The 27,436-nt window shown below is 45.1% G+C and overlaps 1 protein-coding gene across 1 annotated transcript in view; it reads left to right on the top strand.

Annotated features, from left to right (window-relative positions):
• The first annotated feature begins 885 nt into the window (after positions 1-885).
• The window catches only part of ENPP6 (ectonucleotide pyrophosphatase/phosphodiesterase 6), a 33,680-nt gene continuing 7,129 nt past the window's right edge, over positions 886-27,436 (top strand). Inside the window, exons 1-6 of the mRNA XM_049796955.1 lie at positions 886-1,162; positions 12,166-12,345; positions 18,594-18,705; positions 23,038-23,179; positions 24,207-24,386; positions 26,724-26,861. Of these exons, the coding sequence (XP_049652912.1) occupies positions 907-1,162; positions 12,166-12,345; positions 18,594-18,705; positions 23,038-23,179; positions 24,207-24,386; positions 26,724-26,861 (1,008 nt within the window). The 5' untranslated portion in view covers positions 886-906. The remainder of the gene's footprint in view (positions 1,163-12,165; positions 12,346-18,593; positions 18,706-23,037; positions 23,180-24,206; positions 24,387-26,723; positions 26,862-27,436) is intronic.

Here is a 27,436-nt window from a genome sequence, read left to right as displayed (position 1 = left end):
TACCACCCAGCTCTTGATATCTTAATAATATCAGCGGCCCGAAAAGAAGTGTGTAATTTGTTCCGACTAATGCTGAAAGCTCGGTCTTTCTACTAGCGCATCAGGAGCGGCGTTAGTCCCACGGCAGCGCAGAGCAAGTGGAGGGGACAGGGTCCTTTGCAGGGGCTTGGGGGCAGGTGGAGGTGAGCTTGCTCTGCGGTACGGCGGTGCCACCGAAAGGCCAGACCTCGGCCCACCTACTCCACCTCCCACCCTGGGGAGATGCTTCGCCTGAATCTCAGCCTGAGCTTCCATCACGAGCCCCAGCCAGAAAGAGAAGAAGCAAGCAAGCAAGCAAGCAAGCGCACGTTGGCGCGGCTGGAGGTGTGACGCTCTCTTTTAAAGCAAGCAGCCCCTCTCTGGTGGGACCTCCGCAAGCCGCAGCCCCGCCGCGGAGCTGGGCTGGCCGCCCGGCGGGCTCTGCTCCCTGCCAGCAGCGGCGGAGCCCAGCGGAGCGGAGCGGAGCGGGGCCGGGCCGGGCCGGGCCGGGCCGGGCGCTGCGCTCCCGCCTCGGCCGGCTCTCCGGAGCATCCCCGCAGGCTCCTCTTACTTTTGCGCCGTGCTTTCCCCATGGCTGCGAAGTTTTATTTTATTTTATTTTGGGTTGGTTTTTTTTTTTTTTTTTTTTTTTCCCTGTAGCTGGGAAGTACCCAGCTTCTCTCCCGTCCCGTCCCGTCCCCCCCCCGCGCTCGCTCGACGTTAATCATCTGCTTGCAATTAACCTGTGACCTCCCACGCCCGCGGCCGCGCGGGGCAGCGCTGTAGCTTTAACGCTGGACGGCGGGAGCGGGCGGGAGGACAGCAGTGCCAGGGCCAGCCCCGGAGCCGCCGCAGAGCCCTCGCCGCTCCCCGGCCCCGCCGCCCGCCATGGGGAGCCGCAGCCTCCTGGCCGCCCTCCTGGCCGCTGCCTTCGCCTCCCTCCTGCCGCCCCCCGCCGCCCCCTCGGGCCACCGCAAGCTCCTGGTGTTCCTGCTCGACGGCTTTCGCTTCGACTACATCGACGACAGCGAGCTGGAGGGTCTGCCGGGCTTTCGGGACATCGTGACCATGGGGGTGAAGGTGGACTACGTGACGCCAGACTTCCCCAGCCTCTCCTACCCAAACTACTACACGCTGATGACGGGTGAGTCCTCGCGGGTCTGTGCCGGGATGGTCTTCGGGGCTGACGGCTCCCCGTGCCAACGCGGAGGGCGGCTCCCCGCGACTTTGTCCTCCAAAGGCGGCGTGAAAGTAACACAAGTTGTGCTTTTAGCTGGGGGTTTCTTTGCAGCTCGCTGTTGCTTGTCTAAAACCTGCTCTGAACTTGGAAATGCTGCGTGGAGCTGATTTTGAGAGCCCCCTTTCGCCCTCCCACAGCGCTGCCGCTGCAGCGGCACGGCCGTCCAGAACTCCCTGGTGGGAGCACTGATGGGGGCTACTGCATAGAGAACGTACAAACGAGTGGGAAACGCACGGGAAATTAATACGGAGCCTGCTCAGAGCCTTTCCAGTTAATAAAAAGGCGTGTGAACTGAGGGCGGCTAAGATAAGAACTTATTTTCAGTCAGCAGGTCTGCTTTGGCAAGTTCAGCGTTAAATTTCTTTTTAAACTTAACAGACTTTCATAGGTCACTGTCTTAACTTTGCCCTAAGTCCTCAGATCTGTAATAATCTGAAATAGCCGAAGAGGAAAACATTAAGGATTTTTGCTTTTGGTCCCTTACGGTTTTTCTGAATGCCCAGGAAAGGCTTTCAGAAAATTGAGAGGATACTCATAGTTTTCATGATGCCGATTTGCTTTTAATCTAAGTGGAGCCACGCATGATTACAGCGACGCTAGGAAGGTGCACGGAGTACAGCTGGGCCATTTCCATCAGAGAGCAAGAGACACCCTGGAAACAACAGTTAAGTAAAAAACCAAAACAATCAGAAAAGGTTTTCTGGAATTTCCAACTGGATTTTTCTCTGGAGTTATTTAGTAAACAAGACCTTCCACCTAATGAGGAGGAGTGAGAAAATCTGTCCTCTCCTAAGATATGTGGCATCTTCTGCTGTCCTTAGAACAATACAATGCCCAGCGGTCCGTACACCGCTTGCTGGGAAAGCAAACAGATGCCATTGTAAGACAAAAATCTGACATCAGTTGTGCCCAGCTTGTTTTGAAACTGCTTAACCCCTTCCTCCCTCTGTCTCAAGAGGAATGCCTTTCTCTTGCTCATCTCTGAACAGAGGAGTGCAAAACCGCCCCAGTTTTTTTTTCATGAAGCGGTGCAAAGGCATGAATGCAGAGCAAACGTCACGACGGAAAATAGAGGTGTCCTTCCACTTCAGACCATGTTCTTTAGGCGTACGTAGGCAAACCAGCTTAACACTTCATGTGTGCAAAAAGCCTTAGGATGGAGTTTTTAAAGACAAGAGGGAAAGCGACTGCTTTCACTCCTTACCACATTTCATCATCACTCCTATTAAGTGTGCATGTGTAGAGTGAAGTCTATAATCAGCCTTTCAAGGAGTTTTGAAAACATCCTGTTCCGTACTCACAAAGAACGAGTTTTGGTTTAGATGATGAAACACCACTACTAGACTTTTCACATTTTTTAGGGAACCAGTTTCTACACCCCAGCTTGAAGCAATGAGACAATCTGTGAGACCAAACTCAACTCTTCTTGCAAGTCTCCTGGCCTTCGTAATGAAGGATCTCAATGCACATACAAATTAACTGCAAATAACAATTCACCTTCATAACACATGAGTCACAGCAGTGTTAAATAGGTCAGGAACCAGCTGAGGACCAAGTTTAGGTGATGACCATGCCCAAAGGAAGATCCAAGATTGCACTTGAGCCCTCGGGGTGTTAGTGTACCCAGTGGCTGTGTCCTGACACAACAGCAGGGTGAATCCCGTGGCTGCGCTGTTCTTACTCCTAATGCCGTGGTGCCGTCTCCACAGAAAGGAGATGACACATTTTAGGCAATGGTGGGGTTAGGAGGATGGGGCGCGTGGCAGATGTAGCATTAGCTGTGTTCAGTCTGTGCACATTCGATTCGGAAAGCTGGGACAGCTTTTGGAAAAAATGTGGCATGAGGGGGTGACATGAGCGTCGTGCTGTAGCAACCTGCTTAGGGATGGGCAAGTTACCATCTCCCCATTGCTGTTGTATGAGCATGGGAAAGCTTATACCACATCTCACCGTTCGTGTATCTCTGCTGCAGGGGGTGGGGGACTGTAACTGGTTTTGCTTCCATTTGCACGTGTGGGACGTGTGGGACTTAAATGTTGCCACAGTTTCTTCTGGGAAATCAGGGACTACCAAGGACAGGCTGTTTTTCATGCCTTGTCCTGAACTGTTGTATCATGAGCTGTTAAGAAAGTCACATTTTACCCTCCAAATTGCTGTATTTTAGCATTTGTGAGTGCTGTTGCATAGTATATTAGCTTTTTGCAGCTAAATCAGCTTAAGAAATTTCTGACCCCACCTGCACACTCTCCCCCCTGACTTGTTCGTTATATCCCACCACTCTTTTGGATAAACACTCCTGTCCCTTCCTTACCTGCTCGTTCACAAGGTCTCGTGGCTCCGCATCCATTCAGGAGCATACACGGCTGCCAGGTCTCAGAGAGTGTGTGCATGAAAACCCTGCGGTTGGGATGTATTTCTCTCTTGCCTCTATCCATTCACGTGAGTAAGGTCTCTCTTTTCTGTGTACCATCCTTCACCCAGCATCTGCACAAGCTTCGTGACTCTGGAGGGGGTAGTTGTTACGTGGGATGTTCTCCCTCATTTCGGTGGCTTTGGAGGAGGACAGTGGACTCTGCTCCTCAGACACCATCACCACTGGGACAAGTCAGTCCCCTCAAATCTGAACTCACCTCCTCCTCCTGCCCAGAGCTACAGGTGGAGGTTATGGAGGTCAGCAGCATCTGCCCCACCGCATCTCAGTGCAGACACCAAACCGCACCCGTCAGCCCTGCCAGAAGGTAACTTTCCTCTGCAATGGGCAACTAGCAAGCAACGGCACGCAGCGCAGCCGCCTGATTATCTGCCTGATCTTTTAGTCATTATATTTTACTTTACTGATGTTTTCAAGAGGGCAGCCTAACTGAATTTAATACTCACAAGAAGTAGCAAGTTTACTGAGCTTTTCAAAGCTATAACCAAACAGATGCAACCATAACTGATGATCAAGAGCCATGGATCTAAAACCAACTAACTAATGTAGGCTAATGTGAAGCATACCCTGTTTTGCTGAGACTAGGTGCTAGGCAAAGTACAGACATGGAGGAATGGGGCCCAGCCTAGGTAAACAAAACAGATTTTGGAAGGGAAGCAGGAGGAGGGAGATGACTTGCCCACGGTCACGCAGCGCTGCAGGGCGATGGCAGAGCTCTCCGTGGCAGAGCACCTTCCTACTTAAATCTGCTGCTGCTGTTAACCTGCAAGAAAATATTTGCTGGAGCTTCCCGGAGTGACACAGAAAGCCTCCGCCCAAAGCCCGGGGCCTACCTAGAGGTCTTTTCCCTTCCTCCACCTCTACAGCAATTATGAGAAAGAAAAGCAGAGCATAAAAACAAGAGGAACGTGAATGGTTTGTCTTCATGTAAAGCCACTGAGTGATTCAGGGCATGCGAAAAGCACCCGTCTCCCTGCAAGCCAGGGCACCGCATCCTAACCCTCTGCTCCGGGGCATCCCCCCCACAGGCACCCGGGCTCCCCACTGCACCCGCCATGCGGTCCTGGGTCACATTGTCCTCCTCCAGCTCCCCTTGCCCAGTGTAAAGACACTGGGCATCGCAGCTGCCACCCAGCACCCTGCGGGGTCTCCCAGCGAGGACGGGCTGGGGTGGCACTCACAGCTCAACAGGAAGACAAAGCACTGCCCTGAATTAGCTGAAAGACAAATGCTATTTGCTTGAAGAAGCACCAAACACCAGCCAAGTCATTGCTGGAGCAAAGGGATCTTGCCGACGCACAGTCAGAGAAGTTGTTTTGTTACAAAAATCTGGTGGTGTGCAAGGTAGTCCAAGGATGTACCGGCTTAAAATCCCACTCTTTGAAAAGCAATCGTCTCTAACAACTTCATTCATGCCACCTTCCCCAGTTTTGGCTTCCCCAGTGGTGTAAAGACTGTTTCTTGAGCGGTTGGGTTGTTTTCTGAGCTGCCAGGCTGAATCCTACTTGGTGTCCTCGTTCTCCATGCTCCAGTTAGGATATTGCGGTTGTTGACCTGAAAGGCGTGACATAAAATGGTGAATTGGGTACAAAGAGCCATGGCTGCTCACAGGTGTGTGTGCAAGAGCTTTGCAGGGCTTGACGCGGGCTTGGCAAAGGCGGGAAGAAGGAGTCCAAACATGCGTATCCCAAAAGGATCACTTAATCAGACCATGCACTGTTTGTTTTGCAAAGAAAGGAATTAAGACCACAAGCCACCTCGGGTTTTTATCCTGTGGGGAGTTTTTAATTTTTCCCTTTCCCTGCCGTGGCCTGGCTCTGCAGGAAGCTCTCATGCCAAGCTAAATGGAAAGTCTGAGGTCTCCCCCGTAACCGCTGCAAGCATGAGTTATTGCTTCAGAGCCCTTCATGCCAGATCTCTCAAAAAAAGATGTTCACACTGAGGGGTTTGGGTCTCCCTCACCTGCCAACCCACAGGCATTGGCAGGGGGTGTGCTGGGGAACACCCTGCACCCCAGTTCCCCTGAAGCCCCCGCCAGCTCAGGGCACACAGGGGCCCCTCACATTTCCATCCCCAGCCAGCATAAACACGGGCGGACGGTATCACATCTGAGCTGGAAGCCCAGGCAGGATTTTTTTTCCAAGATTCTAACGACAACAAATTAGATCTTTTCTGGCAGGTCATCTGTGAGGACGTGCCAGCCGCCCGGTCAGCTGTGTGGCCTCACGTCTAAGAGCCGTATTTCTTTTGGCCTTCATGGGAAGCGGAGGGAGTCCCTGCTCGCAGAGGTGGGTAGGTGGGGAGCTGCTCGGAGAGGAGCAGGCGAGAAGCATCCATGTCCCTCTTTGGACAGGACCTGATCTTAAATACTTGGCAGAGAAGCTGTGAGGTCCTGTGAAGCTTGCAGGGTGGAGGAGGAGGTTGAACAGAGGACGTTTCAGTCTCCTGCACCCAAGGTGAGGGCTGTGGTCTTTGCAGGGCTGTCCCACGCTTGCCGCAACTCAGTGATGGCATGTTTGGGGCTTCTCTAAAATACAGGGGTTGTGCGTGGTGTTTTCCCAGCTGCTGTGGCTCAGCCCTGCATGTGCCATCACCTTCTCCTCTGCGTGGCAGGAGGAAGACGGGCAACAGGGCAGAGGTCCCAGGGATGGGTGACGGTCAAGGTCTACTTTGCCAGGCTGAAGCTTTCACCCATCCTCCGTGTTTCTACCGTCCTTCCTCCACTCCTCGCGCTCGGTGTTGCCATACTTGGCAGCTGAGGGGCTTTGGTGGATGACGTTGCAGTCTGATAAATAGCCAGTCTGGGGTCTGGCTGATGTGCACGTGTACTACTACATTTATTGTTTGCTGTGAGAGGTCTCCTGGTTTACAGCACAGCATCTCCACTCTCTGTGTACTTGGTACCCAGAGGAAGCCCTGCCTGGTGATGGCTCTAGCAGATGCCTCTTTTCTGCTGCCCAGTTAATGGTATCCAGACTCCAGCCTCGTCCAGGAAAGGATGCTGACAATTTCTGTTTAGCAGTTAGTTAAGCAAGTTTTTAACTACATATACAATACCTGCATATTGTCTGAGGCACAAAAAATGGAGGGATAGGAGTACAACAGGGAAATTTATTATGCATACACATGAACTGAAACTATCTCAACTTCACTGTCCAAGCTGAGAAGAAAGCCAGAAGGACACAAAGAGCATGATGAGTGACAAGGGAATAGGATTTTTTCTTTTTGCTCCTCTTTTAACCACCGCAGATGCCAGCAGCAGCAAAGATTTAAAAGATTCTGTTCGTGACATACAGTTTTAAAATCAATAGTCTCTTCTTTTTCCTGGATTCAGTAGCTTTCTATTTCTAAAATTGTGTGTTGGGAAGCAAAGCAGCCCAAAGACGACTGTGGTAATACTATTAACTGGCAGGGAAGGGGTACTATCCTAGCAAGGACAGGCTAGAGAAGAGAGTGGGAACTGGGAGGGTTTTTCATTTTCTCATTCTTCATCTCTCTTTGTTTACTTGCCGCCTGCAGAAAGGCTGCAATGCCAAGTGCCAAGATTTTTCTTTCACACGTACACAAAATGTTGTAAAAATCTGTGTTTGCTTTCTACCAGTTAGAAAAATGGAAACACTTTCAAAGTGGGGAACAGAAAGTTTTCTCTAACACAAGTTCATATGCTACAAATTGAATCACATAGTTTTTTCCTTCTTACTAGCTACAACCTCACAGCTCACAACTAGTATACCTGCTGCCAGCTATTAGCAGCAGTAGGTGGACATTCACGTATCAAGGTATTTCCTTGCCCAGAGCTGAAGTCACAGCTGATAAACAGAGAACTGCCAGAGGCTCGTACCCCCTCTAACGGTGCAGGCAGCAGCATTGCCCGTCATTTTGTTCAGGCCCTCTGTAGTGCTTGGAGCTGCAGTGCCCTTGAGCTGTACCCAGCTGTGGTTGGTCAGGGGTCCCAGCGTGGTCCCTCAGCCCACTGCTGCCACTCAATTCAGACAGCTCGGAGCATTTGCTCTCCAGGGACACAAGACCTGCCTTCCCACACAAGCAAGCATCTGCAAAGCCTAAGCTGGATGCGCTGGAAGCAGTTTTCATGCACCCCATCCACGGCCCCATTATGAAAGCATTGAGTTAAGAGTTTCACACTCTTATTAAATGAATCCCCTTCAGGAGAAAGAAATAATGCTGTGTACAGCAGAGATTTTTCTGTGCCTTTTGATGTGATCCTACTTGGATTGCAAAGTCTTGCCTGACATAGGCTAAGGTGTTTCTGTTTTGAATCTGTCTGGTATTGGAAGTCGTAAAAAATCGGAAAGACTTTGCCAGCAAGCTCTTCTGGGACCACAAATTGTCCATGCACATCTTGCTGTGTTGGGGACCTGCAGATGGCAGGGCCACTTTGCCCAGACCAGCGCTCCCCCTCCCCAACTTCTCATGAGCCTTCTCCAGGCCACTTAAGGTTTAGCACATGAGTTTTGGTTTTTTCCCTGTAGTCTTCCTTTTCAAAGCAGGGCAGATGAAACCCAGCAGGGGAAGAGCAGAGCAGGGCATCAAAGCAGGCAGAGCTGGGCCCTTCGGGATGCTCCGCTCACAGCAGGCTGGCCTCAGTCCTTGGGGATGGCAACACCACGATATCTGCTCCGGAGCAGGAATACAGTGCTGGTGACTTTAAAGTCCTGCTCTCTTCCTCCTCATGGCAGGCAGCACAAGCAGAGCGTTTCCCAGCACAAGTCATCCAGCAGGTCTCTGGGAGGGTTGGAAGTGGGGTGAGGAGCTGAGAAATGAGCAGGTCTGGGTCAGCATTTAGGTGACTTAAAGAAAGGGAATAGCAGAGGAAAGACCTGGTGGGGAGGGAAGGAAAGGGAGAAAGGCAACTGCATGTCTCACTTGGGCTGTTAAAACCTACCTACCTTATGTGTGCACAGCTATTCGTGTGAGGGAAATTAACCCTTCCCCAGCTTTTATAGCCCCATGGCAGCCTGTGTTTGCATTCACCCTCCTGGCTCTTGTCACTTCCTGGGGAGTCGGGACATCCTGGTGGGACATGGGAGGAAAGGTCTCACCGTAGCGGCAAGGCATGCGTATAATATTATATAGTACAGTACATTTAGCTAAATGCATGTATTTATGTTCATCATCAGGTGGATACCACATGGGTACAGATTATGGTACCTTTGCTGTGTTGGCTAATATACACACTGTGGGTTGACTGATAAATCTGATTTGCTCAGTGCAGACACAGTTTAGCTCTGTTTCATTGCCCGATGCACCAGATATAGCATTGTGCATCTGCCACATGCTCCCTCTCTTTTAAAAAAAAGATCATTGATTGTCTCAGAAAAGCATTTTCTCTTGTAGATTTAGATGCAGGTGGTCCCTGTATGATATATCATGCCGACTGGTGATCCTACGCACTACCCCTGCAGTCAGTGAAAGACCACCAAAGAAAGAAGAGGTCATTCTTGTAGCAAATGCTACAGGAGCACACACTCTGGTTTCCAAATCTCACACATGGTCAATGTAGGGTGCACAGCACTCCGCATTACTGTGCTGTTGTTGTGGGTGGCCAAGTGGCTGTGTGTTTTGTTGGGTTTTTTTTTAATTTCATCTTTGTGTTGCATAGATTCATTTGAATGCTGACAAAAGTGCCTGGAGACATGGGAATGTGCTTTTGACAAAGCCAATGCTGTAAGAAATGGAGTGTCCAAGTAAGCTGTAGCATGCAGACTTGCAAATGCTTTTGCTGGCTCTCTTCCAGAAGGATACAGCAGTTATCATATTCCTGGGAACTATACCCTCTTTGTTTTCCTCTGTTGCTTGAGGAAGGGGTGCTTCTTACTATAATTGCAGTTAGTTTAAATAATGACATCGTTATGCTGAAATTGCTTTTTGCCCTGTTTCTAGTTTTGAAACTCATAAGATAATGTTTGATTACAGAGGAAAGCTGCAGTAATGGAAGCAATAATAAATTCAGCGTGTTATGGTGACTGTCTAACACCATGTTGCTATTTTGATAATCATTAAAAAGGAGATCATCAAAGGTCATTTTCTCAGGCTAGAGAAAATAAGTTCAACAGGGGATGTAAAGAACTGGAGTTGTACAGGTGACCCAAAAGACATCTGAGAAGTGACTTCAATTCTGTGTACGATTGTCTTGGGGGGGGGGGGGGCGGCAGAAATGCCAGCTATTGCAGGGCTTTTTAATCTAGTGAGCAAGGCACAGAATAGCTATTGTTGAAGATTAACAAATCTCAAAAACAAAATTAGAGACCAGGCATACTTTTTGAATAGTGTTTACTGATGATAAATAATTGAGATGAGCAACCCAAGGAAGAGATTGATTCAGTGGTTACTGATGTCTTCCAGTGAGGTCCAGGGTCTTTCTGGGGGACAGGCTTCAGGCAAGCAGATGTGAATGGCTCCAGGCAGCATTAAATGGTCATGTCTTTTGGTCTGTCTGCTCATCTGATCTTCCCTTCTGGCCCTGTGAACCAGGGATGTCTGCAATGAAAACTGATGCCTTACAGTCTTCTAGGCCTCTTTTTCAATATAAAAAAGAGAGTTGGAGTCCATAGAAGAATGAACTTCTCTGATGTGGAGATCAGAAGAATACTGTCCTCTGTTTTAGTGCACACAGTTAATTAAACTTCCCAACAATGCTACAAAGAACAGTCTCCATTCTGTTCCTTAAAGAGGTGGGCAAACTGACAGCAGACCTTAAATCCTATAGGGAGCTCACAGCAGTAGCGGCTAGGGCTCATAGTTTCTATATGAAGACTGCACTATACATCATACAAATACGTGACCTAACAGCTTCAGCACTGACCTGCAGGTTTCCCAGGCTGGCACCAGTTGCCTGTGCGCAGCTTAGCAGGTTGATATATGCTCAGGAGTACGTGGACTTCAAGAAGCTGAAGAGACAGGGTTGTTCTCTAAGTAGGAAGGCTGCATTTGAAACGCACTATAGAGGCTTCCTTCAAGTTCTTTTGAAACTTACAGTGAAAAAAGCACTTGGCAGCCTAAAGAGGACAGATTACTGCCCATCCAATCCACCAGTTCTCCTATATTAAATCTGTTTGGTTTAATATAGTAAATAGTGACTGCCACAAATTGGGACTGCTTTTCTCCACTGGGGAAGAGGAAATGTTTTGCATAATTGAAATACTTCATAGCAGGGAAGGAGAGTTCAAAATCCATTTCAAGGTCACACGTACCCAAAGTATACAGAGTCCTCTGCTCAAAATGATGCCTTTTCAAAACAAGCATGCCAAGGTTATTTCAGTTCTGATCACCACGCTCAGTCTCACAATAATCAAAGCCTTGCAATATCGTGACTCACCAGCTTATGATGACAGTGTCTCACACATGCATCAGTCGTTGCTTTTTAAGGTATGGAAATTATGAATTCCCAGTACATCTTAATCTTCAACATTTATTTTCCTGTTTTTGTTAATCCACCTGCAGATTAACTCTTAAAATACAGTATCTTCTCTTCTGACAATGACAAGAAGAGGAAGACACCTCTCAGCTATTATATACTGGTTTCTTGTAATACAACGTCCCCCAAGGGCCCCCAAGATGCAGTAAGAGGGCTGAAAATGTCTGATGAAATGTTTGCTGTCCCCACAACCAAGACCAAAGTGTGTTCATTTAAAAAAACCCCAAACTAACAATAATGGAAAATAAAAGTAATATATAAAGGCTTTAGCCTAGTTTTTGCTGGTTTGCAGAAAAACAATGTGCCCTATGGATAAAGGAGAGGGGAAATGTGAGTTTCCCAAACTTTATTCTATGTTTCCAGATCGTGCTCTTACCCCTTCCCATTCACAGACTGTTCCTGCCGCTCTCTGGGTCTGTGCGCTGGCGGGTACCTTAAAATGGCCTCAGACTTGGCAGATGTTGTGTGTGTAGAAGGAGCCAGGCATCAGCCAAACACGTGGCACCCGCATGGGCTGCCGCGGTTTGTGTGTACGGACTCGGTATGGCATGTTGAACAGGCCACGAGGTGCGGGATTTGTTTCTTCTGGCCTCAGCTGTCCAAAAGTTGGCTGTCTGAAGCTAAGTGAATGATGTGATCTTTCTCTACAACTAATAGAGAGCAATATGTACCGCCAGAGGATAACTCCTCCTTAGCCTCCCTTAGATGCCTATGTTAGGATGGCACGGATTGCTTTCTAGAGGTGCCTCTTCTTCTCCTTTGACTGTGAAGGGAACACAGGTGGCTGACAAGCTTCAGCAACTAACTTTTAGGTGGCTGAACCGGGGGGATATAGAGAGCTACCTAGAGGACCTCAATAAAAGGTAACAGAGTCAAGAAGATCGTATGAGCGGTTGCAAGGTAAGAGGTCTCTGAGTTCAAATCAGGGCTTTTCAGCTGATTATCTGGATGATCCAGTGGTAGCAGTGGTGGTGCTGGTGCCATCCTTCTGCTGGAGAACACCAATCTGATTGTGCTGGTTTTTTTTCTCCACCCCTGAAGGTCGCCACTGTGAAGTCCATCAGATGATTGGAAACTACATGTGGGACCAAAAGACAAATTTATCTTTTGATATTGGTGTGAATAAAGAAAGCATGCTGCCTCTCTGGTGGAATGGATCGGAGCCTTTGTGGGTCACAATGATGAAAGAAAAAAAGAATGTTTCCATGTACTACTGGCCAGGTTAGTATGTCAAAAATTGCTACCATCTTAACAGTGCATCTTTACATCTAAGGACTCCATACGCTGTAGGATGGCTCTTTAATACCATTCTGAATTACAGACAAGAATTATGAGTACTTTACTAACCACTCATAGAAATGAATTATCTTTTCTTAGGCCATGACAATTTGCATATGCTTAGAAAGGAAGAGACTGGAGTGCCACTGGAGGTAGCTTTCCACCAAACGTTACCTTCAGGGGAGCGCTGGCTTGCAAAGCATGCCCTCCTCCACCAACTGCTCATTCCTCTTGCCCACCTGTAGCTTCTGATGTGCTGAGTTGTAGAGGATGTCACTGATCAAAGTTAAACAGTAACCATCCTCCCCCAGTGCTTGTTTGGTTTCAACCTGGAAATTCGTAGCTGAGAGCTGAAGACAATCTATTCTGTGGGGATAGCAATATACAGCTGAAAGCAAAGCATCTTTCGGTGAGCTGGAGTGAGCACTTTTATCCTCCTTCATCATTAACTCAGCTGAGGTCCCAGTTGCTCTGAGTCTGAGCCATTCATTTGGAGGGACTTGGCCTTTTCGTTCTTCATTTGTGGATATTGAACAACTGAAATCCCTAGGAATGTATAATAACAAGTCTTTTTTTAACAAACAGGAATATACACTTAGGCTGCCCATTTAGGGACGCACATGGAAATAAATGTTCCAGCTGTGCAGCCAGACCAAATCCCTTGCAAGGTACCCAGCTTCTCAACTTTTTGACCTTTTAACTCTGCTACCTAAGCAGTATGCAAATATCCTCCTGTATGTAACTGCAGGCTAGAGGACCACATGCTAGAAGAGCCGTACTGAATACAGCCAGTGCCAGTGGGTAGGGCAGCAGCAGCTGACTCATGCTGTGGGCTCCCGGCCAGCTCGTCTTCTGCATCCCAATGCACGTGTGCCTGGTCATGGTCTTTCCATGCAATGTGGCTAATGGTGTCCCAGAAAAAAAGGCCACAGTTCTCAGGAAAGGGAAGAAAGAGCGAGCCAAGATGAAAAACAATGAAAAGCCATCCAGAGTGTTTCTGCAGTACCGCAGAGCAAAAAGATCTGAGGGTGACAATATTGCCCTATGGACTCAAAGGCAGTCCAAGGGACTGGAATCGCAGACTAGATACAATGGTTTGGATCAGCCCTCAGAAAAAAGCTGCTTCTTATTGAAGATCGCCCAAGTGACCTAACAGCAATGCACAAAGTAGGATACAGAAATTATGCAAGAATGTAGAAATTCTTCTAAAGATTTACAAAAAGACCTGTTTCTATAGACTATTAATTGTTAACTGATGTAACTACACTGAATAGGTATAATTAGGTACTGAATAGATGTAACGGTCTACAGAGAGCTACTGAAATCCAAAAGAACAGTATCACTTTCCATTAAGTGCCTTTGGACTTTACCTAGCTCCCTCTTGTTGCCCTTTGAGCAGTGTCTCCCAGGGAGAAAGACATATGAGGTCTATATGTATGTATCCCTGTATACATATGCATACCCTTTACAATTTTCTGTCTACTATTTCCAGTGGAAAATTTCAAGGAACAATAGAAACTCCCTTTTCCCAGTGTTTATGCTGCCAAGTGTATACATTGACTCTCTTATGACACAGAGGAGGAATTTTTTGCGTGGATCTGGTATTTTAGCTGTGGACTGTGACGTGTACATCTGTCTGTCACTAATTATTTATCTGTGACAAACAACCTTTGGCAAAGTTATCAGTGCTTCAGTCCAGCAAACGCTTAAGCACATGCTTATTTTAGGGGTGTTCATGGTCTCAAAGGAGACATCGGCCATACAGGGTCAGGCACAGGGCAGGAAGCAGGGTGAAATGCAGTACTATGGAACTAAAACACAGGGCAGTTGGGCTGCAGTAGGACTCCAGGTGTAACTGGATTAAACAGAAGTCACCCCAAATGCAATAGTATTTATTACATTTTCCCGATACAATTTTTTTGAACTGTTTTCTAGTTCCATAATAAGGATGTAATCCTTTCTAAACATTCTAGATCTATGATAAGCTTTAATTCTTAACAAGGCATTTGACTGGGGAGTGATGCCAAACAAAATGAAAGAAAAAAAATAAGAGTTTAATAACCAAGGTGGGTAGAGGTGCCACAGACATTTGCACTGCATATGATCTGCTATTAGTGATTAACTTCCAGCCTGAGGATATACTGCTGCTTAGTAATGAATCTTGCAAATCTGAAAAAGATCCGAACAGGAAAAGTTTGGGGAGCTCTTAATAGGAACAGCAATGTACAGCCAAATTCATCACACTTTGTTCTGGAAGCTGCTATTTTCTCTCCAGCCAGCAGCGAAGACAAACGAGACTGATCAAATGTAGCAGAAACACGTTGTGAATGCCAGCGAGCTGATTCCCAAGGTTAACTTACACCACTGCCATTTCCTCCTCAGAGCCAGTTCCAAGCTTTGCAAAGTCTGAACGCAAAATCTGCTGCTTTGTGTTCTTCTGTATGTTCCTCTCTCATGCGTAGTGAGTGCTTAAAGGAAGAACATCCAGACCCCAGCAAACAGGGACACAGAGCAGGAGGGCTGTTGGATGTGAACACCCATCCATCACAGCTTTATCGGTGGGCCCAACATAAGCAAAGACAACTCATGGGCAGAATTCATCTGGGCTCTCCTGCCTCTAGAAGCGGAGGAGCCAAAATTCCACGGTGCCAGGGGTCCCAACTGCCGCTTCTGCCAAAATATAAGCACTTGGCTTGTAGGGACATCTTTCTCCTTTCTTCACGGTGTTTATTAGGCAGTTTCTGCTCTTCACATCATTCCTGGGGAAAAATGTATCCTCTGACTGTTTGATTGCTAAGTAAAACACAACAGCTAACGCCATCCGTGGGGTGAAATGTGCAGCCTCACGCCCAGGTTGCCTGTCTGAAGCACTGCAGCTCCAGCGGATGGAGATGCCCCAGAGGAGTGCGAGAGCATCCCGGTGGTACCACCAAAGTCAAAGCTTTATAGCACTCCTCACGCTCAGCCCAGTGAGTGGTGTCACCCCACACCCTCCAACCCCTCCATTTTCCGGCAGCCTATGCAACTGCTTCAGCTGAAGTGCGGTGACATCTTCTCTAAACACTGAAATGAGAGAAAGCGGAAAAAAAAGACTCTACACCAACATTTTGCCATTTAAACACAACATTTACCAGACCGTGCAGCTAGTCTGGAAAGTTTTCAAAACCTTCTGTTATGACACGAAGTGTCCAACTGTTAAATCAATGTTTAGAAATGCAATTTAAAGCTGGCAGAGGTTCAGGTCTCCATGTCAGATAGATAAAGAGGAGCCTATATATCACTGTGAAAGAAATCCTTATTCCTGCTCCAGTAGTTCAGGTTTTTAAATAAAGGTTTAGTGTCATACAAAACTATGCAGAAAGGTATCTAACATTACATCTTAGTAAATACAGCTCATCTATTTGTAGTTTAACCAAGAAAAACTTAACATTCCCTTTGTCTGGCTCCAAATTTTTTAAAATTTCCTTTCCCATAATATTTAAATGAGAAAATTTACCATCTGTCCTGGCCTCTACCAAAATGAAATTTAAATATTAAAGGGTCTTCATGGCCAGTATTTTGGAATTGTAACAAGCCTTAATGTCAAAAATCCAATTTTAAATTCTGTTCATCACAGAGGCTAAAAAAAAAAAAAAAAAAAAAGAAAAAGGAAGCTCTTGGTATCTAAGCAGCCTGAGTTTTCATTGTTATTGCCAATGAACTGCACACTGGAAGACCAACGTTTAGTGGCCAAAATTATTCCTAATTTTTGCTGCCTCTGTAGTCTTTTATGTCATGCTCATCACTTGACAATCTAGAAATAGCAAAGATATCGCAGCAACTAAAATATCCCAGATCTCCAAGAGGTTAATACTTTCAGTTCAAATTATCTTGTGAGTAATTCTGAGGAAGGTTACCTGAGAAAATTATAATCTGATGTCAGTATCTGAAGAGGAAAAAAGAGGCAAAATCATCATATTAGTCATTGGCTATGAGCAATCATCCACGCGAACTAAAATACTAAGTGTTTCCAACGCATTTCCAAATGCGTCCTTAACTTCTTGCCTGGCTTTGGAGCCAATCTCTTCCCTCCCATTCAAGTGTCAGAGGAGAAATTGGCTTTGAAGTTCCAGTTCTCTCCTGAAATACTGGCAAAGCTCGCAGAGGACTACTGCATCACCACTAGCATCCAAGGTAGCTGAAAGCCCGTGTTTTGCTGCTGGTAGCACCCAGGACATCATGCAGAAGACTGAAGCTGCATGCCCTCAGGGCAAGGGGAAAGGGCTCCTGCTTCCTGGAGATTACTTCAGGTAATTCATGGAATACATTTTTTTGATGATTTGGTCAGGTAGCAGCTGGGACCTGTCTCTGTTGCACAACGTCATTTCTTCAAAGTGCTGTGTGCAGATGTACAGAAGTTTTACTGTAGGACGGTATGGAAAGTCAGTTCTTGTCAAGAAATCTCCAGGCTGTTCATCCAGATTGCAGATTACTTTCGTGGTGGAGAGATAAATACTAAAGTATCTCCATGCAGAAAGGGGAGGATTAAGTCATGTAAGTTTGGAGCAACAGGGGAAGAATGAAAAGTGAGCACCATCACACACTCCCACAATTTTTATAAAAACAAATATTACATAGAGGTTCAAAATTAAGTAAATATGTTTTTACAGAAAAACAAATTAGTTTACTACATTTTCCTTTTATTACTTTTATTATTAATTATTACTGCAAATAATTAATTCTTACGAACAATTAAAATAGATGAGATCACTTGAAACACACAAAGAATGTGGAGACCTGGGAGTCACTACCATGGACCATTGGGTAAAAAGACTGAATTTGTCATGTGTGCTAGGGCTCTTGAACTTTTGGAAAGGGTAACCTCCATCTGACTTATCTGGCTTTCTGCAAATCAGTGAAGATTTTTTAAAATTCCCTAAGCTTAAATATTTAAGTATTTTTAACCTTTCATGGTACTCCTGAGAAGGCACGATCAGAAATCTCTCAGCCAGCTTAGCCTGCGAGCAGTGTGCTTTTTCCCTGTGTCCCCGTAATGCACCTCAGCGATGTGAGCTCATGCAGGCTGAGATGCAAGACACTGACAAATTCTCTTTACTGAGTGTCCCAGTAAGCAAACCACTGTAAATCATCTCTGAAAGTAGCTCTGCTTGCTCTAGTGCCCTCTCTGTACTTAAACCTCCTGTGCAACGTTCTTCCCCTCGCCAAGCAACAAGTCAACTTATGACAGTCCTTAATGCCTGTTCTTTTCATCCCAAAGGAGGAGAAAAGGGACCCACATGTACACAGATTCAGGCTATGGCTTAGAGTTGCCTTTTTGCCCTGACTATATTGCTATATACAGAGGCCATTTTGCAAGAAAACCCCCTTCCCCCCCGACCCCCCGCCTTGTGCCCCAGGAATACACCAGAAAATGCCTAACTGTGATGGGAGGACTCTGGGGCTCTCAAAAGATAATTTGCATGAATCCAGTGTTTCTGAAAGCACACTTCTTTTAAATATTAATGTTATTCAGCAGCATAGTAACCAGAGAGCACAAGGGCAAAAAACCCCACAAAAACATGTTTTAGTGTGTTCAGGGCCATGTTCTCCTGTAGGATTTGTTGCCATAAATTTCTGGGCCACAAAACAGACTGTATTTTGCAAGGAAGGCTGCAAGTTACCAAGAGAGTTAATTGGTTTATACTGTTTTAATAAGACCTCCTGGGAAACAGATTTAATAGTGGAATGCCAGTATCACATAATAAAATACAGTTTATAGAGGATATTACGACGTAAGATACAGCGTGTCTAACTGGAAAGTATTTGCTGAACTTTCAGGGAACAATATCTAAATCTTTTATGTTGGAAGCCTGGAAATGAGGCTATGTGGCTGCAGCAGTTAAAATAAGAACAAGCTAGCGATTTAGGTGGAAACCGTCTGCCACGAGGGAATCAAGAGTTTTATTGTGGGAAGGTCACACAGAGACCTTCCTTTTAGAGAGAGAAATAAAAGGATCCAATGTACGGTTTGCTACAAGCACTCGTCAAACCAACCTCTCTCCCCTTTTCACTTCCCAACCACAAGGTTTCCTGCAGGGAAGGTGTAAGGTAAGTAATGTCACAGGGAATTTACAAACCTGAACTTGGACCCCACGGTGTGGGGTCTGTGATCAAGGTGAAACAGCAGAGCTCACCATATTTTTTGCTCGTAGGTTGCGAGGTCGAAATCCTTGGGGTGAGACCAAGTTATTGCCGCGAATACTTCAGCGTCCCAACAGACAAAAACTTTGCAGATGCCATCAGTGATGCTCTCGAGTCTTTGCGGTACGTTACTAGGCTTCTGCGGTGTGGGGTTTCCTCGCTCAAGGATGAGTATTTGGGTTTACTATCAGCCTTGCTCCAAGGAAATTTTCAGGATTGGCTCCCAGGTAGGAAGATGGGGGCCAAGACTGCTTTACAGTACTGTCATAGAAACATGACCATAAAAGAAATAGGGCCTTACATTAAGGTCGGAGGGGAAGACATGCTCCTCTCTTCCTGTGTAGGTTACAACACAGAGGAGACATCCCAACTTACTTTTTTTAATTTGCTGTTTCAAACAACTTCAAGATCAGTCTGTGAGTATCTGTTCACTGACCTGCAAGAGCAGACTTTGAAATGCTTGGTTTTAGAGAGAGCTCCTGGGAATTTGGAAATTCTGAAATCAGGACACAGCTCCAGTCACTTGTTTATGAGGCCAATGCTTTGGCTCCTTCTGCATTTTAGAACATCTCAGGCAAAATGATTGTGGCGCGGGCATTCATTTCATGCATATATATAGAATAGAATAGAATAGAATAGAATAGAATAGATTAGTTCAGTTGGAAGGGACCTACAACGATCATCTAGCCCAACTGACGGGAACACATCTCTCAGACAACTCCTAGGAATAACATACGCTCCACAGCCAGCTTTCCAGTTCTACCAGCTCTCATCCAAATATTAACAAGGGACAATTCCACATAGGTTGTAAAATCAGGGAAGATTGCACCACCACATGAGGAGCCAATGCCTTACCTTAGCTATAACTAAGCTTTCTCTTTTAAAACCTCGTTGGTTTACTACTTGCAAATTGCCATATCAATTTAAATCCAAAAAGTGTTGTATTCAGATGCTGAGTGTTGCTTGTCCTTGAAATAAAGGCTCCAAAATGATGAGAGCGCTGCTGGAGATGTTGCTTCCCATTGCACACTGGGTCCTGCTGCACAGATGCTCACAAATCATATTGTCGTTTACAGCATGGGGCTTAGAGAGAAGCCATCTCAGAACATGTGAGAGACATTTGATCCTGAAATGATTTAGCTTAGATTTTAAGATAGCTATCTGCATGTGACATGAGGAGGTCATATGTGCCATAGGAGGCTTTCTGGAGCTTCTGCAACACTATTAATTCAGTGAATGAAAAAGGGAATGGGAAACTGAATACAGATACCAGCTCTGACTTCTGGTAGAAACCCAGAATTACCATAGAAAGCTTTTGGTCAGGTATCATTTGGGGACAAGTCAAGATATGCTTGAAGCTTCCTGCCTGGTTTCAGTGAAGCAAAGTGCATAAGGCTGCTCAGGACGGTTTGCAGGTTTGTAATTGTGAGCATGATTAAAGGCGAGGCACAAACTGTTAAAAGCTCCAACCCTTCAAGCCACTCTTTTGGGTAGTTGGAGCCCATTGAGAAGGTTTCAATAGCTAATTCAGCCTAAATCACAAGGCTGCTTGCTGCTGCCTTCCGTAGAAAAGAAGAAAAGGGCAGAGACACAACAGTGTTGGTGGGGCAGCTTGCAAGAGGTGAAAGCTAGTGATTTCAAGAAAAGAGCAAATCCCTGCCACCGCAATGTCTGCCGTAAACACCAGCTACAGCCTGCTGAAGAGCCCAAATCCTACAGATCATCCTGGAGCTGTGGGAGGTCTGGTCTCTGGTGTCCATTTACACACCATCCCTCTTGAATTTCTGCCTGGGTTCCTTTTCTTTAAACTAAGCACCCTGTCTGCAGCAAGGCAGGAAAGAGGAAAACAGAATGATCGTTGATAAAATTAACAATCAGTTGTGGGTATAAATACTGCAGAGACTTATAGTAAGAAAGGAGGGTAGAGAATGAACAGATTAAAAATCAGATAGGTTTTCCTTATCCTTTCTCTCATTCATCCTCTTTGTTTAGTCCTTTGAAATTTAGCAAACAATTTTCGGTGCTGCTAGGCCAGCCCATAAGAAGTAAAGCCTCTGAAATGCCTTTATTGCAGGTGTATTCATTTAGCAGGAGTTAGCATCTCTGGGTAGAAGAGTCTTGAGCTGTGTTTTATTGTCATCTACATCTTCAAAGGCTGGCAAATCCAGCCTGTTTCCTTTCCACACCCCAACTAATTGAAAAAGCTCATTAGGCTGAGGCTGGCACCAGCATATAGTTGGTGGGAAAACAGCCTGTGGCAAGGTCAGTTGCCCTAATGGCAGGTATTAGTAGCTAATGAACTGCACTTATGCTCCCACCATTAGCAAACCTTACAGGGACTTCAAGGTAGAGAAAGTAAGCCCTTTATTGTGGCATGGTGGCCTAGGATTAACTTGAATTTGGGCACAGGAACGTCCTGACCTATCTTAACTTCATCAGGGTCAAAGGGAGTTTTATCAATGCTCTCTGCAAGGGCAGGAGTACCTAACTCATCAGGGAGCCACTGAGCTCCTCTTGGCAACCAGAGGAAACCATCTTTCAGGAATATTTTCCAGTCTCTTCAAACAGGTGCTTTGAGACCATTATTTAGACCAAAAATACTAAAAAATGAAAGACAAGCACCCATTTTTGGCAAGTAAAGCTAAAACATCCCGTATGTCTTTTCCACAACTATAATTTAAGGGCTGTGGTAATCTACCTTCCATCCTGGACAGGTGTCATGAAGTTTGCAAAAGTCTGTTGATAAAATACGAAACCCTTTTTGGTATTGCCATCGATGCCATCCAGTTTTCTTCAGCCAACTTTCCTTAGCCATTTCTTTTGAAAATTACTGCTGATGGGAGAAGATAGGACTAACACACAGTTAGAAAGACAGAGCACTTCTCCCATGCAAGCCAAGATCAGAGATGCCTAGTTTTCTTAGGAAAACAGGAAACAAAGTCAAACTCAGTCTTACAAGCTCTGGATGTGCTGTACCCAATCCTGCAAACTCCTAAGCATGCCACATAACTGGACCTTGTCCCACTGAAGTCATGTAAAAAGTTGAATGTTCATCCTTACTGCACTGAGCCCTCACTGAGAAATCTCACCACAGCCTAAATAAGACCACTTGTTCTATGCAATAAATCTCTTTCTTAGCTTCTGATCATTTAGTTACAGGTGAGAAGACACAAAGCAGTGTGACACAAAGCAGTCTAAATAGCTAATTAATAGACACTGCAGCAGAAGAAAACTGTTTCAATAGGTCCAGTGAGTGTGCCTGCAATATAGAAATCACAGGGTTACATTTTAGAAATGAATTTATGCCTAATACAGATGGAAAGTAATGCTTAAAATGAAACTGGGGGGAGGGAAGGGCTGCTTCATTTGAATGATTTTAAAATCATGAAGAGTGAGAAAGAACACTGTTCTTCAGGGCCATCAGTGGAGAAATTCCCACCACAGCAGAGACCTTCAGCTTCCCACAGGACTGCTCCTCTAAGGCCTTCAGCAAACTTAAAAATGCAAATGACAGACCCAGTCAGTCCCTCACCTCTGATTTTTTCTCTTCTGTCTCACTCATTACACCAGACTACTCGGGTATCTTTAATCAGAGAAGGTGGACCTGTCAGGACATCACACATCTTTTTGTAGGGATCTTGATCTGGATGAGGGCATGTATTATGGATGGCACACCCTGTCGTATATTAAGTACAGTAGAAAAAGACTGGGTTTGAACTTCATGAGCATGGATTTGCAATTTTATCCACACAACTGCTCTCAGGGAGCTTTACAGTGAACTGTAGAGTGGTCATGAAAATGTAATTAAGCACTGATGTATGTGCAATCCCCACTAATTAGGCTGAGGGCATTCAGTGCAGAAACGTGTGATCAGCTAAACTTGTGCAACTCTGCGATTACCTTAGTTTTCCTTTGGCCATATTCCTGAATAAAAAACCCATCTAAAATTTCACCTCAATTCATACCACTCGGGATTTTGCAAGGTCATGGAAGAACACATCCTGAGTTGACCTCGGTGGTTTGGAAGACCTCACACAGGAGAAAGCCAGAAGTGCCAAACTTTAATTAAAGCAGATTCAATGGGTAATTCCCACAATACTTTTAATAAGGGCATTCAGCACAGAAATTAGTATTTCTTCTAGGTCTTTCGTTGTCATTAAAGGAAAAGCCTCCTTCCTAATTCAAAAGGTAGCAGAGGGCTGCCAGGCCAGCCTGTGTTTGCATATGCCAGTCTCTACCTGTCATCTCTGATGGGAGTCTCAGGTGAACCCAGGCGACTCTGGGCATGAGTAAGGAGCCCAGCCGCACGAGAGCGGCTAGGAAGCCCAGGCTGGAAGCGGAAAATGTTCCTTGGCGGTTTTGTGGCTCTACGTGACGGTGAGGACAATAATGCCGGCAGCCAGGAGGTCTCCATGTGTGACAGCCTCTCACTCCTTCCTCTCCTCCCACCTCCAGCAACGGCAGCGCCGAAATGGCTGCTGTGTACTATGAGCGCATTGACGTGGAAGGCCACCACTACGGCCCTTCGTCCCAGCAGCGGAAGAACGCTCTGAAGGAGGTGGACAAAGCCTTGAGCAACATGATCACGCTCATCAAGGTGAGTGGTGTCCAAAAACCCAGCTCCCGGGTGCATTTGGAAAGGACTTTTCAAACTGCTCTTTGTGGCACTGCCAAGAGCCTATTTAATGCCTGTTAATTGGATGCGTTGGCTGTAAACTTTTATTTCCTGAGAAAAAGAGGCTACTGAGATCACGTGGAAGTCAAGGCACCATTCCCCTGATTTTTATTTTTGTCGATGGCATTATAATCTTCCTAGTGGCTTATTATACCAATAGCCCCAGGAAACCATAAACCGATATACATGTTGCTCTGTTTATAACATGTGTTGCTGGCTGGGCTTTATAGTAGGCGAACAAATCAGAACCACTCACTTCCTAAGGTTTGTGGAATCAGACGATTAACTTTTATAGTGTTTTTTATGGCACCACTCAGAACTTTGTACTTTAAACTTTGTTTTAAAAAACATTATCTAAACTATTTTGCAGTGAGAAAAGGAGTTTTTTACCAAGTTTTTTGGTAAATGTTGATTCTGTGAATATTTCTAACAATGATAAATGCACGTTGGAGTTTTTTATGTGTTTCAGTGAGGAGAGGAATATGTATTTCCAATTTCACTGAATTATGAAAGCTCTAATGCTAAATGCCTGTGTTTGGGAGGGGAAGAGAGAAATACTCCTACCACAGGTGTACCATGAAAAAGTTGCTCTCCCCCCCCCATTTTGGCCTACAGATGAAGAACAGTTAGATAAAATCCTGTCTAAGACAAACTGGGACAACTGGTTTGTGGGACCGGGATGTAGCATCTAGTTATTTAGCAGAGGCATTGATTTATTTTGGCAAATCTGTCTTTGGCGCTAACCTCTCAGACTCTTCCAGGGCAGCAAGTGAGAGTGGACGTCCACCATTACGGGTGGTGGCAAACCACACTGAAGGGCATTTGTGACCATGCTCCTTCTGGCCGACTTCCACTAAATCAGTGGCAGTCAAATGGGAATTAAAATTTGCCAGCAGGCAAAGCAAAACACATTTCTGGCCATAATGGCTGTCATGCACTCGCTTCACAGAGCATGGGTCTTCAGCACGATGTCAACGTCCTCCTCTTCTCTGATCATGGGATGACAGACATCTCTTGGGCGGACAAAGTGATTGAGCTGAAAAACTATATCAATATGAGTGATACCATACAAATGAAGGATCGAGGTCCTGTTGTGAGCCTCTGGCCAGCTCCAGAGAAGCACGCAGAGGTAAGTACAGCTTATTCGTATTTATTTAGTTCTGTGTTTCCTTGTTTTTTATGACAATTATGTCTTTTGTTTGCTCGCAACATCCAAAACCTGGTCTCAGATATGTGTGTAAAAATCAGCCTGAGCTCTTATCGGGAGTCAGACTTGGATTCTGTGACACTCTTGTGACACTGGTTTCTGAAAGAAAGTCACACCAGCCAAATTAAAAAGCGTGAACTTTGACTGTTATTTGGCACAGATACATGCTTTCAAACCCCACCACTATGTGCATCTGATAAACAGCTGAAAGATTTTAGCTCAAAACCCATTTTTAGGATTTTATATATATAAGACTCAATTTATTGACACTCTAGCTGAGATTTTCAAATGATCTGGAGGAGGTCAGGCATTCATATTCCAATAAACTCCCATAGAGTGTGAGGAATTAATTCCATTAGACCAGAATTACAAAAACCAATTTTTTTTACAATATTCTCCTTTGAAGAATTTTGATGAACAAGCATGTGGGATTGAATCAACCATAAAAGCCCAAGGCTAGAACTGCAGGATTTTAAGGGACAAATTAAAACAATACAGGAAAAAATTTGGAAACCACTTTAAAAGAATGAAAATGCAGCATCTGTAACTAATAGAGTAGTACATTATAGTTTAACCAGAAACCAGTGCTTGAGAAGTCATTATTGCTGTCCTCAGAATATAGATGAGTGGATGTACAAAATTGGCAGTCCATGCTCCAGGTGAATAATTTTGTTTTCTATATTATATTTTAGCCAATTACAGTATATTGTAGCTTGGGCAAATATTTTTAAGAGAATATTTGCTAATTTTTGCACCCAAACAGGCTCTCCAGGAATTGTATAGCTGTGATATTGTGAACATCTAAAATTAGTGCCAGAATTGAAATTTGTCGTAGAGGCATGTGTAAGCAATTCGCAGAGTTCCTGCAGGGGATCACAGGGTTTATAGATGCTCACCTCAGCCTTAAGTCAGAGATCCCTATTTTTGTAGGCCAGGCATTCAAAGAAGGGCAAGTATAAGTTGCGACTTCATGCAGACGTGGGGTTTCATCCGACAAAGCTCTTAAGCACATGCTTCTCTCTCATTAAACAGCCTAATATCCCTAAGGATAATAAAGTACAATGCATCGCACCATGGTTTTGTTTTCTTAATTTCTTTTTAGGACTTCTTAGTGGAGTGCTGCTTTTTTAAGCGAAATAAAGTTGATTTTCTGTTTCCCAGTAGTCAGATTCCTCTATTCTTAATTCACTTTAAAGAGCCATGTTTAGGAATTAGATCATATCATAACATAGTGGTTATCACCTTTAAGAGTTACTCCATTTTGAAGCACCCGAAGTACTGGTGAAACATCAGGACCACTCTCTAGTCCAGGTCATGGTGGGAGGGTCTGGCTGAGTCGTGCCGTCACACCCTGGTGCCGTCCTTTCGGCAACTGCATATCAGTGCAAATCTCTTGCACACATATACACGCAAGGGGGATTTAGCTAAAAGGCTAAAGAAGGACCTTTCATTCTTTGCAGAATCGAGCTATTTATTCCTAAAGATTATTTATATTTAAGCAAAAGAGCAATATACACTCTGGGGACTCCAATAACTGCCGCCTTCCTGCCATATGAACATCTTCTTTAGACATTTAAAATATTTTTCTGAATAATTTGGGGTTTAACCACATTTGTGTGGTTATATTCCAGACAGTATGATTAATATTAATAAACCACTTGTACAGCATTGTGCAGCTTCAAAGCCGCAGGCATTGGCTGATTAATCTCACGGCATCCTTATGAAGCAGATAATTAAGCACTATCAATCCCTTTGATAGGGATTGACTGGTTAAGTGTAAGAAACACAGGTGAGGTGACACTAATTGTTCACTCAAGAGCACAAAGAGGGAATGAGTGGCAAAGGCCAAAGGCAATATCCCTTTTCTGCATCTGTACCCAGTCCACGTGGTGCCTCTGAGCATCTTTCACCACTTAGCTTACTGTCTCCTGTGGTGGTTTGGTTTCTGCTGGTCTATCACTGCACATTGATATACTCACATGCATACATTTGTCAGTGCATGTATTATAAATACATTTCATACATGAATTCATGTGTTCCTATGTGTTTATGATCCAAGTTTTCAGAACCTCCTAAACCGCATAAACAGGTTTTGCACAGCCGTCATCTTTGGACCGGCAAAGTCCCAGTTTGAACATGCTGATGATTAGCCATTAAAAGGAATTAGCTATTTTACAAATTCAGGTATTTCCATGTATCCATAGCTGCGTATATGCTCTTTACAGCCATATGGTGTCCTAACATTTGTTTTCTTTGCAGATATATCAAAAACTGAAAGCTGTGGAACACATGCACGTTTATAACATACAGGATATTCCAGACAGGTTTTTCTACAAAAAAGGAAAATTTGTGTCTCCTCTAACTCTCGTGGCCGAGAAAGGATGGTTCATAGTAGAGGTAAAGTAGAGAAGCAAAATACTTAGACATGAATGTGAAAAGGTGCAATATATGAAAACAATAAGAAAAATGTACAAGTCTGTGCTGGGCATTGAGTTAAAGTGTTACATCACTTACCTGGGCTGACTACAAAGCTAATGTCAAGTATTGCCGTGTGCTTAGAAGAGCCTAAAGGCACGGCAGCTATGCTGAAGGTAGACAAAGTTAAATAGTCAAGACGGTTCTTTTTTCTGTGTCATCATAAAGCAGGAGGAGTTTTTGTATTTTGCATTCCAGTTCTGTTGCTTTACTCCTCTCTCCCCTGCCCATCTACCTTCATCTCAGGCACAAAATAGTGTTTCCATTTCAAGCTCTTACTGCCTCTCCATTCAGCAGTACTTTGTGGCAACTTATCCTTCTGCCTGGCTTCCCACGCACCAGACTCTGTCCTAAAAATGTCCTGTTTCTCCCAAGCCCTCCAGTCTCAGGAGGGTCAGACAGGGGTTTACTCCTCAGAGATACCCAGTGCATACACTGAAATCTGAGAGCTTGTTGAGCAGCAAATCAATTAGACTTGCACATGAAGAGATTTTTCA

Source organism: Accipiter gentilis, chromosome 3, assembly GCF_929443795.1.
Source record: "Accipiter gentilis chromosome 3, bAccGen1.1, whole genome shotgun sequence".
NCBI classification, from domain to species: domain Eukaryota; kingdom Metazoa; phylum Chordata; class Aves; order Accipitriformes; family Accipitridae; genus Astur; species Astur gentilis.
The sequence above is the reverse complement of the archived record's forward strand: the minus strand, read 5'-3'. Positions and strand labels throughout refer to the sequence as shown.